Source organism: Chlamydotis macqueenii, chromosome 3 (genome assembly GCF_036417535.1).
Source record: "Chlamydotis macqueenii isolate bChlMac1 chromosome 3, bChlMac1.mat, whole genome shotgun sequence".
Classification (NCBI taxonomy): Eukaryota; Metazoa; Chordata; class Aves; order Otidiformes; family Otididae; genus Chlamydotis; species Chlamydotis macqueenii.
In genome coordinates this window covers 89,065,311-89,077,856 of record NC_141558.1, presented here as the reverse complement: position 1 = coordinate 89,077,856, position 12,546 = coordinate 89,065,311, and the positions used below count along the sequence as shown (strand labels likewise).

The 12,546-nt window shown below is 40.2% G+C and overlaps 1 protein-coding gene across 5 annotated transcripts in view; it reads right to left on the bottom strand.

Annotated features, from left to right (window-relative positions):
• The window catches only part of HEATR5B (HEAT repeat containing 5B), a 62,602-nt gene extending 50,088 nt beyond the window's left edge, over positions 1 to 12,514 (bottom strand). For 4 of the 5 annotated variants that reach the window (XM_086743250.1, XM_086743252.1, XM_086743253.1 and 1 more), the window contains exons 1-9: positions 12,227 to 12,514; positions 9,476 to 9,644; positions 8,699 to 8,910; positions 6,912 to 7,020; positions 5,629 to 5,778; positions 4,127 to 4,298; positions 3,595 to 3,752; positions 2,235 to 2,484; positions 492 to 647 (exon numbers count right to left, since the gene is read on the bottom strand). In XM_086743250.1, the coding sequence (XP_086599376.1) occupies positions 492 to 647; positions 2,235 to 2,484; positions 3,595 to 3,752; positions 4,127 to 4,298; positions 5,629 to 5,778; positions 6,912 to 7,020; positions 8,699 to 8,910; positions 9,476 to 9,601 (1,333 nt within the window). In that variant the 5' untranslated portion in view covers positions 9,602 to 9,644; positions 12,227 to 12,514. The remainder of the gene's footprint in view (positions 1 to 491; positions 648 to 2,234; positions 2,485 to 3,594; positions 3,753 to 4,126; positions 4,299 to 5,628; positions 5,779 to 6,911; positions 7,021 to 8,698; positions 8,911 to 9,475; positions 9,645 to 12,226) is intronic. The other variant, XM_086743251.1, reaches the window with a different exon arrangement.
• Positions 12,515 to 12,546: the final 32 nt, after the last annotated feature.

The following is a 12,546-nucleotide window of genomic DNA, read 5'->3' as shown; positions in this document are numbered from 1 at the left end:
ATGTGGATTTAAACGTTAAAAGACACAAGAAGAAAATCCCACAAGAACTCTAGTCAACTTAAGCCAAATTACAAGCTTTTTAAAATGGGACTATCCACAGCTTCATCTTGACAAAAATTTGGTATCTGAAGACAATATAGCATTCCAGGAGGAAATATTTTAGACCTTAGATAGCAAAACAATGTATTTCCTATAAAACCATTATCGGAAACAAATCAATGCTAAAAATCACAACTTTATTCACCCAAAGAAAAAAAGCTTCAGGCAGACCTTGATCAAAATAGTTGCTTAATATCTTGTCAAATTTAAACTAAAGTTAGGGTACTAAACACAATGAGCTGGACAAACTTAGCTACCTGAAGTACTACAGGGAATGCCAGTTTCATCAACTTATTTCTTACCTAATAATGTGTTATTTAATTAAGATTCAATGATATTTCATACTCATTGCTCAAATGTCTCATTTAATCTACTTAAATTTATTTGCATACCAATAGATGGTTCTTGAATAAGAGGAGATGCAGTCGCATTCAGACTCTGAACCAGACTACCCAGCTCCTGGAGGGCACACACCATTACGTGCTGGCTTGCAGCTACATCAGCAGCTCCTGATTTATTTTCACTGTTAGTGTCATTCACTACTGCTTCTGCAGAACAGAAAACAAAAGTCTCTTGCTTAACCACAACTTGTATGACACCTGAACACATACAGGATAGAAAGGGACAGTTCTGACATCAACTCTATACTAAAAAAAAAAAAAACAAATTTGGTCATAGCGTGAACCTGCAATGCAAATGCATTCTGAAGAGAAATATTTTTACAGCTATCAGCCAAACACAATTACCCAAAGACCATGAAAAACAGATGCCCAGCAGTCACTGTGGATGCTAGTGCATTAGGAAGTAAGATTAGTAGTATAATACAGCAAAACTAAGTATAGACATAGGCAGCACGCGTGTATTTTATCTATGTATATACAGTAACTAAAAACATAATCTTGACATATCTAGGTTCTGCATACAAATTTGCATCCATATATATGGAATAAAACTGTGAAAAAAAAAATCAGACCTTTAGCAAATAATTAACCACGTCCTTTAATCATCTTAAAGTTATACAATAAAGTTCACAGATCCCACTGTATGTTCCTTCTCCTACGTAATATCCCAGAATCAGCAACTGTCACTTCAAAGAAAAGGGACTTTAGTATCAGCTTAATGTTTATGTCTACTACAGTACAAATTTAGAAAATTGTCTCCCTTATATGAAGGGAAACAATCATCACCAAATAAAAATACTTCCAATTTATCATCAAATTCATCAGAAATGCTCAAAAAAAATGAAACAGTTCTTCCCATCATCCAAATACTTAACGGAATTTCCTGCAACTTTGATGAGGTGATAGGAGGAAGAATTTCTGAAACTATTTCATCTCAGAAGTAGCATTTCCAATAGGCTTTTTCCTGAAAGTAACATCTATTGTAATCAGAACCTTTTTAAGGTTCCATACCTACCATATAAAAAAATAGTTAAGAGAAGAACCCACAAAAGTTTCAAAATCAATTCCATTTCCATATGTTAAACATTATTTTAAACTCAAATTAGATGGCAGCAGAAAAGGAGGAGAAACAGATGTTTGGCAAATGCATTGTCGTGCAATTCCAGTTTACTTTCTCAATCTCTAGCTTGAATTAACTCATTTCATAAGAAACAAACGCCAACACAGTTTTGTCAGTCCTCTTAGTGATGACATATTCTGTGAGGTTCTGCAAAGGGGCCATATTTATCTTCTCTAATTCCAGTCTTCAGATTACATTTGTATTTGTCACCCATAAAAATCTAACTGGATACCAGTATGGATATTAGTGGGGGATACACAAGGACCTGCAAGATCCTGACCTACAAGATCTTCAACACTGGTAATAAAGAATCTCTGTGAGACTTTCAATACAACCTAACCCAAGACATTGCAAATGCACACTTTTTTCCCCACTTCCATTCTAAGGAAATGCAATGTCAAAAGCCATCACAGGATAACAAGTCAGCTTTACACAACCACTTTTCAAGTAGAACTTCCATTGTTGGTATCATATTTCAAACTGAAAGCAGTTACATTATTTTTTACCATAACAACAAAATTACTCCTCAGAGTAAAAGAAAGCTGAAAAATGGCTGACCCAGTATAATGACAGGAACTTTTAACAGATCTCAAATAAAGAAAAATGATTCTCACCCACTGCCTTCATTTGTTTACCAATGGCTTGACATATATCTTTGGCAGCTGCAATCTGTGCTTTCTCCCCGAGTAAGCTGCCCACAGTTGCTCTCAGGATAAAGGACACGCATCTTCGAGAGTAAACTGCCTCCACGTGCGTTTGAGTTGCACGAGGATGGGAGACCAGATCAAGTACATGTGACAAAAACGTAGCAAAGTTGCGCTCCAACCACTGACCTCCTAATGTTGTAACAAAGACAACGTAGGCCTGCAAATTCAAAAGTTACATAAAGATCCAATTAAAACAGAAACAAAAGACTATATTCGTAGAATCATAGAATAGTTAGAGTTGGAAGGGATCTTTAAAGATCATCTAGTCCAACCCCCCCGGAAGGAGCAGGGACATTCAGTCACCAAAGACTACAGACTACAGTTATACTCATGTATAATGCAGTACAGTACCAATACCAGTTAGTAATAAATAACCCTAATGAGGCTAAGCAGGATGAATAAATCTATAAGCCAGGTCTCTGTCACTGAAGTGAAACAGTTTCCAGTGCCAAGAGTAGGTCCTATACTGCTATGTATACTATGAAGTGCAAAAATACTCTGAATGACAGCAAGAAAACCCAGTTCATTGGTCTAAATGCTTGTCTCTAAAAATTTTAAGAACATAATGTCAGTAACAGCAGCAACAGGAACATGTTCTAATTCACAATTAAGACCAGGCATCTTCGCCAAGTTCACCTGAAAAAGTCTCGGGGCGGGGGGAAAGGTTTCACAAAATAGGCTACTATAAAAAAAAAAAAAAAAAAAAAAAAAAATCTTGATTCTGACAAGTTACTGCAGCATATTGAAGTATATGTCAGAGTGAGAATGCCTGAATTTGAAGAGATGCTGCTGTCACTTCTCTCTATCAGAGAAGTGGAGCTTCCACATTCAGCAGATTTCACCTCCTCAAGACAGACATATGGAGAGAAGAGATGTAGTTTAACAAATCAGGGTTGCAAGTTTTACCCAGCAACTGGAAGGACACCCAGCAGACACAAAAGGAGAAAAGTGTGTTCTCTTTAAAAGTAAATAAAACTTTATTATTTTAAAGACTTTAGCTCTCAATACTTAAGTTTTCAAATATTTTTGCAAGCTAATCCCACTGATCAAATAGCACATATTTTAATCTATTGTTACTGCACATCAATAAAGTAGCTTAGGTGAGTAACACTGCACATACATCTCAAAAAATACGTGAGTCAAACTAGACTTGTAAGTTAGCTTATAAACAGATAAAGAATGCAAGCGTGTACTTTTCCTACTAAAAGGGTTACAGTTATATATAAATGGTACTTTATTTTAAAAAACCCTACAGCTTATCACAAACCTGAGTAACACCAACTCGGACTTCCCGATTGACAGATCCTCCTACTTTTAACATCTCTCCACCACTCTTCAGGAAACCAGATCCTCCTCGCAGAAATCCAGTGGCCATGAGCTCCAAGACCTCCTCAAGCGTGGCTCTCTTCACATTCTGTCGCATCACTTTGGCAAAAGGAAAAGTAATCATTTAATCCCAAGTTCCAACCAATACAAGAAACGATCTTGACACCAGACTTATCAATTCAAAACTGTCTTGCAAACATAAATCTAGCCAACATTTCAGAGAACAGCTTGTTTTCATGATTAAAAAATAAGCTACTTTTCCTAGGCAATTTTTGATAATTTGCTTTCTCTTTCTTTGATTACAACAGGGAATTTGCACTCTTTACTCGTTTTAGGTTACAGTTTATAGAACCAAATGATAAACTATAAGCGTCCATCTACTGGAGCAACAACGTATCATGGAACACTGTCATGTAATGTGGTACCAAAGGTGCAGTTTGTCCATTTGGAAATGGAATCCAGACGGATTGTACCTGTTGCTTGTTTTGGTATCAGTGCTGTAGCCATGACTGTCCCCAAAAGCTTTGACACTGCAACTCTTACACCATAGTTTGAATTTTCCAGAGCTTTAAAGCACAGCGTTGCAACATTCTCTAGTTCAGCTGTCCACATAAACACTGCTTCATTTTGCAATTCCAGTAGACACTGTAGGAAAAAAAAAAAAAAAAAAAGACTTGCTGAGCACCAATGGAGCCCACTCTTACCTTTTATCTAAGTATCAGTGTAACTGTTAGGTTTATTCAGCAAATCACAGATTCATAGAATCATAGAATAGTTAGGATTGGAAGGGACCTTTAAAGGTCATCTAGTCCAATCCCCCTGCAAGGAGCAGGGGGATCTCCAACCAGATCAGGTTGCTCAGAGCCCCGTCCAACCTGACCTCGAATGTTTCCAGGGATGAGGCATCAACCACCTCTCTGGGCAACCTGTTCCAGTGTTCTACCACTCTCACTGTAAAAAAAATTTATTTGTTCTATCTAGTCCAAATCTACCCTCTTATAGTTTAAAACCATCATCCACTGTCCTATCACAGCAGGCCCTGCTAAAGAGTTTCTCCCCATCTTTCTTGTAAGTCCCCGTTAAGTACTGAAAGGCTGCAATAAGGTCTCCCCGGAGCCTTCTCTTCTCCAGGCTGAACAATCCCAACTTTCTTCATAGGAGGGGTGCTCCAGCCCTCTGATAATTTTTGTGACCCTCCTCTGGACTCACTCCAACAAGTCCACACCCTTATGTCAGGAGCTCCAGAGCTGGGTGCAAAACTCCAGGTGGGGTCTCACCAGGGCAGAGTAGAGGCGCAGAATCACCTCCCTCGACCTGCTGGCCACACTTCTTTTCATGCAGCCCAGGATGCAGTTAGCTTTCCCGGCTGCAAGTAGTTGAGCTTTTCATCCACCAGCGCTCCCAAGTCCTTCTCCTCAGGGCTGGTCTCGATCCATTCTCCGCCCAGCCTGTATTTGTGCCTGGGATTGCCCCGACCCACATGCAGGACCCTGCACTTGGCCTGGTTGAACTTCAGGAGGTTTGCACAGGCCCACCTCTCCAGCCTGTCAAGATCCCTCTGGAGGGCTTAATATTAATATTTTAAGAGTTAACTTCCCCCTCCCCTCTCTCCCATTTACCAAATAACCTAGCTGAGTAAACAATCAGAAGACTCCTGGAACAGGTTAACACATAAATAAAAATTAAAAGAGGAAAGCACAACAGAAGAACTATGTTACTGAAAACCTCTCCAACTGAGGCTTACAGCTAATACATTGTATCTCCTACTTGTTTACAAAGTGGGGAAGACAGTATTACAGTATCTCTGCTTACATTAAATAAGTTAATGTCTGATCCTTCAGTGCAAACCAGTAAGGACTCACCTTGCCCAAATAATTATCAAATTTCCCATCATAAACAACAGGTCACAGTTCAACCACAGGTACTTCACAGTCACAGCACAAAAATTTCTAGAACTACTGAGAAACACACCCACCTTAGCCACTGCGCATCGGACAGCCATAGATCTGTCTGTCAACAGAGATCGGGCATTCTTATAAATATCACGGTGACAAGAAGCTGCTGCTCCTCCAAGTCCATTTAGGACTTTTTGTAAACTCATCAGAATTTCACTGCGGCCCTGGGACTGCACACACATACAAAAGACATTTAGGCAAAAATGTAGTCACAGTACTTGTATCAATAATCAGTTCCATAATTCTGCATTTTCCTGCTTCTGTGCAGGAATATTTTTGGAAACATCAATATTACAGTTATACAGTTTACTGAAGTCATATACAACTGATACCTAGCTGGTTTCAGATAGCACTAAGCACTATACACAGTTTTACTACAACTGCCTCGGTTGTCACATAAATTAAGATGAGCCCAGGCAATTCAACAAATTGGCCTGAGACAAGATGTTTCTGTCCTGTCCTACCATTTATTTGCTGCAACCTTGAGGAAAAAAGAAAAAAATGTTGGTATGAGAGAACAGGAAGCCCAGGTAGTCAACAGCTTCCTACTATACATGCACACAGACAGGAATTTAGAGTTGGAGGGCATTAAAAAAAAACAAACAAACAAACAAACAACACCACCCAACCCACCCAAACAAAAAAAAAACCAACAACACATCACAAAAAAAAAAAAAGAGCAAAAATCACACAGGTACAATGAATGACACAGCTGAAGAAAACAGCTGCCAGGACAAGATCTATGCAATCAGTACTCCCTCCAACTTGTCATAGATGTCAAAAAAAAAACCAAAAAACAAAAATAAACAAAAAAAACACAAACAAAAACCCAACAGTTATTCACATCAAACGAGACCCACTGACAGTCCAGGCCACATTCACCCAAGATTATGACACACACCCTCTTTTCAGGGCACAATATAACCTGCTCACACACAGAGTAACATCTTTGTTACAAAACTTAAGTATTTGTTATTAATTTTTAAATAACTGAATATTTATTCGGAGTACATGAGCAGAAATTCTAACGCAGTAGTTAGAAATGGTACATACAATCATCTTACAATTTCAATTATTGAAGCCACTATGAAGCAACTACTGCAATACTCATATGACAAAACTTGAAACTCTCTGCAGTAAAAAAATGTGCATGTTAACTTGATACTAACAATGCAAGCAATTTACATTTTTCTATCTGGAAAGCAAACAATCCAGGCATTTTTGGAAAAAAAAACCTTTGGAGGAAGCAGGTTTCAGTTTAAATGGAATCAAGACCACATATATAAAATAATTTGAAACTCACCTCTGCATTTTTCAGAGACTTTAAGAGATTATTCACTGTTTCCGGAAAAGAACTACCCAGCATTCTGCCCATTTTTTCATAAAATGCTCCAACACATGCCACAGCAGCCCTACGAAAAAAGACATTAACAGATGTACTCCTTTTCTGTATCATCTAAATGAAGACAAATACTTAAATAGAAAAGTATGTTTTAATCATCATTGATGAATAAATTTCTATTTATTACGCACTAGTTATACCAGCTGTTTAACACTTTGCATTTAAATTAATGTTTTATTTATTAACAAAAAGTAATAGAAAAGTTAACAGCTTCTAAGAATGCAAATGTATTTGAATTGGTATTATTACAGGATCTACACACAGAGTGGGAAATCCTGGAGAAGACAAGTATATGCTGAAATGTCAGCAAGATTAGGGCATTGTGTGTTTCAATATACTGTCTCTTTTCCAAGCCCCTGCAAAGCTGTAAAGAAGATAACGTCTACCCTTTAATATATCTTGATACATTTTTGTAGGTACTGAATAGTATTTTTTTTCCAAGCCTAAAAACTTAAGATGCATAAATTATTGCATAACACAGGAAAATTTATGGGCACTATGAAAATCACCAGATCCATAAACAGTTACACACATGTTTTCCTTTCCCTGCCATTTCTGATTAGGAACATTTTAGGTAACACCATACTGCAGTTATATACACAAATTGCTCCAGGACAGTCACAGAAGCAGCTCCTGAAAATACACACTTTTTCATCATAAAGGAATAAGGCTTTTTTTTTTTTTTTTAAAACCTGAAATTCTTGGGTAAATGACTCTTTAGTAAAGCTATTTGTTACGAACTCATTACAGCATACTCCTTAAAGGACATCTCTCCTACACAATTCTTCTACACAAACATCAAAAACTGAAGTTTGAAATCATATAGTAAAAAATCTTCTGGACTACCACTTGAGCAGGTAGCCTAAGTTTCAGAGCATGTCATAGTACAAAAACCTTCCCACTTATACAAGTTCCTCACAGAGCTGCAATAGCTTCAAATAAAAGGAGGGCAGTACCTGCCGAAACTGTGACTATTTCAGACTTTGTTAAATTCTATTGTTATGACACCATCTGAAGGTAAGCCCAAACTGGGATTCACTAGACACTGTGAACATATGAAGCAGTACATGTGGGAAAGTACTAAAAACAGTTTCAGCAGAAGCTGTTTGTAGTATTAACCAAATTCCTACCAGTGAGACTGGTCCTTTACGTAAAGACAAAACTGGATCACACATACATGCACACACACATCCAAGTATACAGACTCTGAGAGACTGGTGCAGTATATCACAGTAAGGGAATATAAACAGGCAATATTTGATGGGAGGAAAAAAAGCTTCAACATTTGATTACAATTCTCGGGGCATACATAACGCTCTAGTTTGACAATCTGCAGGTTCCATCTTAAATGGGGTATCTGAGCACAATTAGCAATAATCCCACTGGTGGAATTTCTTTATTGCATTACCTCATCAACTGTTATCCCTCTCCATGACATAAATATGTAAAGAAACATAAGATAGTCCCTTGCCTACAGAAAAGCATCTCACTTTCAGAAAGGCATGTATGTGTCATCTTTGAGTCCTGCCCTCCACAATCTCAATCCTGGTCTTTTCCCTGCTATATCAAGCACAGCATGCAAAATGTAGGTAAACATAATATACACATATAAAGGCACATTCTTCTGGAATGTCCAGGACCACTTTGCTTAAAAATCATTCCCCTTTCCCACATAATATCAAACATACAGTTTTGTGGGCAGGTAGGCTGCAGTATCATCTTTGCTCTTGATGATGTCATTACACTTGTCAAGTGTTTGAAAAACAGTAAATGTGTCTCCAATGCTGTAGAGAGCAGCAAGATTTTTTGCTAGTAGTTTTCGCGTAGGTGGCCCAGGGGAACTGCTGATGAGTCCTGTTAGCTGTTCTACAAGTTTCTTCTGTTTTTCCTTGACATCTGTCTGTTAATGGACCAAAAATAAATAAAATAAGAAAAGTAATTTAATCTTGTGTCTTGCCTCCAACACCCAGAAAAACCTACAAGAGACTGAAGTAAATCTTATACTGCTCCCACTTGTATGTAACTCAGCAAATTGCTTGTCTCACAGAGATTTGAGATACATCCAGTAACAGCAGAAACAGATGCTAAATGCTCAGAATTAGCTGTTACCCCATTAACTTTTACTTTTTAAAAATACTTCCAAAAATACAGTAATACCTGCCTAGAATATCTTTTAATCCTCTTTACCGTCAAGAATCCCTACTCTGGGAGGGAAGGTTTTGTCTTCCAATTATGACAATGAAGAACTCAAACCAAGCTACATGTTATATAACAGAGTGTCATACTGTCTGCCTACAATTAAACACTTAAAAGCTACAAACTAATACAGATGTTCTTCAGGCTGAATCTGAAATCATACAGTTATCACTTGGCCATTATCTGTCAACTTTCTCTAGCATGAAATTAATAAAAATGTTTTAGACAGAAGGCGGGGGGGGGGGGGGGACGACACAACATTAAATTACCTTGTTAGCAGCTACCAGCACTTTATCCAAAAATCTTAACCACTCAAAGATAAAGACCGGTCTCTTTGCTTCTGTTATTTGAGCTAATGCTTCCTCGTTCAGTAACAAACTATGAGCCAGCTCCATAACTGGTTAAATTCCAGTTTTATTGTAAATTTGTGTAGCAACTCTAAAATAAAAATGTAAATGTTAGTATAAAGTATAGTATAAGAGTACAAAGCTTTGAAAATCAAATGAAAATGTGAAGATGAAATCTATAGATTACAGTATCATGGTTCCAGCCTGCTTAGACTTGTCTTAGCTAAGCAGTCCCACATAAGAAATTACTCACATTTTTACAAATTAGTACATCCATTAGTATTTCAGGGAACAGAGTTGTTAACTGTAAAAAGAACACCTACAGGCATCTTCAGGGTGCTAATTCATAGCCAAGAAAAATATACTGAAGTCTCTGTTTAAATGAACAAAAAACCCACCACACAAAAGAGGTAAAGAGGTCACCTCACCATCTCCTCTTGCATAAAACAGAATAAGGACTGTCCCTAATCAAGACTCTCGACCATAGTCCCAAAGCTTGGGCATGAACCTGGCCACCTTCTCAACATCTTAAACAAGACAAAGTGAGAAGGAAATGAGCCCATCACCCATCACAAATTTGAGAGAGGCAGGAACAGTGACAGCATTTGGCATCACTGACCTAAGACTTCCCAGATTCCACCAGCCTTGCTTTAAGGGCTGTACAAATAAGCCCTCTGAAATCCAGCAAGCCTTATGTGCAGCAGCCTGGAACACAAGCAGCAGCCAAACAACTGTAGGTCTCCCAGGAGGCAAAATACTACAGATTGAACACCCGAGATCCTGCTCAAACAGTGGAAGTGACATAGCAGCAAAGTACTTCCAAAAGCACACTCTCTGTGTAAGCAAACACCTTAACCTTACCAAACCACATTTAAACAAAGCGTAGCTGTTTAATGAAGAACAGCTATAAAAAAAATCAAAACATCGAAAAAAATCACAACGTAAAGCCAACCACCTCCAGCAAAAAGAAATCCAGAAAGTGCAAAATAAAAAACGCAACTCCAAAACCTGAATGTAGCGAATCCTACTGAAACTAAAATCCCAGGCAAAACATAAGCGGCAAAGCATCTAAAGAGTGTTATGTAAGACATCATCTTTCGACAGCTGCACCCTTTCACTTGTGCTCTGAAGTGCTCAGAGCTGCTTCCTCATTCGTGGTCAAACCCAACAAATTTATTTAAGTCAAATAAAGTGATTTTTTTTAAAAAAAAAAAAAAACAGACCCCAGATCAGACAACAGTAAAGAGTGACCTATTAACACTGCAACTGTATTATGGTTCTAAATTCACCTTAATGATTTGGTGCTGATTAAACTAAAGCATCACAATGTCTGTAATACTAAGCTTGTACCCTGCTCTTTGGTACTTTGAATTATAATATTTTTCACTGCATACATCTTGAGCAATAGGTGAAAGAGCCACACATAGAAGCACATATAGCCCTCTCCCTGACACCTCCAAAGACATCATCTGGCTTTGTTTTTTTTTTAAAGTAATAAAGAATTGAAGAGGTATTGCCTGTCAATACTACACAGACACAGCGCCTCAAAACACCTTTACATGAGAACAGAGAGAAACGCAACAAATGACAGCACTATGATTCTTTGGACATCATCCCAGAGACCTACAGTGCTCGTCACACCTGCACAGCACAGGACTACTGTATGCCAGCACAGCTCATTACTCCTTTTCCTCCCACGATAAAAGTTTTAATTTTTCCCGTGGCCTTTAGAGCCATGAACTCCTTATATGCCTCCCACACACTCCTTCATCTCTTCATCTAAATTTAGGAAACACAAGCTCTGAGGTACCAAATCTGCACATACATTCAGCTGTGCCACTGAAGCCCAAGGGGTCGGATACAAGAACAATTACAGGAATATTCAGCTAACTGAAGGCTCAGACACCTATGCAGATATGCAATCCAGAGCTCACCTACACTGGCCAAAGGTTTGCCCCAGCATTCAGCAGAAAACGCATACCAAGTTCTACTGATTCTGGCAAGGGCTAGGTTTTACTGTGCATGTTACAAGCAATAAATACACTGTTATTCCCCACAGGATGCAGAGCAAAAGCCTACCAAAGTCAACTAGAATCCAGTAAATTATGCTGAAGCATTACAGAGATTATAATGCATTCAGGCATACTAGAGTTTCTATTCCCCAGCTATTTTTCTGTAGCTTAAATCAACTACTGAGGATCTTCATCACACATGCACTTCAGCAGACTAAGAAAGCTAAAAACGGGCAAGTTTAGGAGAAGCGACATCCTCCTGACGAACCGCATCAGGTGAAAAGGCTTTGGCGCCCGGGTCCTTCTACCTGTACCGGTTACCTTAACAAGCCATAACACCCCTCCCAGCGCATCTCGCCTGGTTAAACCCCCCCTCAAGAAGCACCGCCTCAGCCCAGCCCCGCATTACAAAGCGAGCCACGCACCAATTCCTCGGTGGAGGAGCAGTGCTAACAAACCAGCCAGAAGCGTCCTGCCTCCCGTACACCCGCCCTCCCCCCCACGCAAACGCCGACGCCTCTCCTCCCGGGGCAGCGCGGACCCACCGGCCCGCTCCTCCGCAGCACCCCCAGGCCAGGCCAGGCCGGACCGGGCCGGGCCGACACCGCCCGCCCGCCCGCCGCCGTTAACGGTCCCGGCGCGCGCGTGAGGACGCTCCTACCGTGCGGCAGCCACGTCCCGCCAGCTCCGGGCTGCGGCGAGGCGTGACAAGGCGGCTGCGGACCCCCGCGGGGGGGCGGGACACGGTCACAGTCACGGGCACGCTCCGCCGCACTCGCACCCTCACCCGCGCCGCCCCGGCCCGCACAGCGAGGCGCCCGCCCGCCGAGAGGCCATCACCGGCGGCCGTGGCTGCTCCAGCCCTCACCGTGCCCCTGCCCAGCTGGCAGGGTGGGAGTCGGTGGGGATGGACGCGAGCGGTTCTGCCCCCAGGCCCGGCACCGGCCCGCAGCGCGCAGGCACCTGCGATCGCGCAGCAGG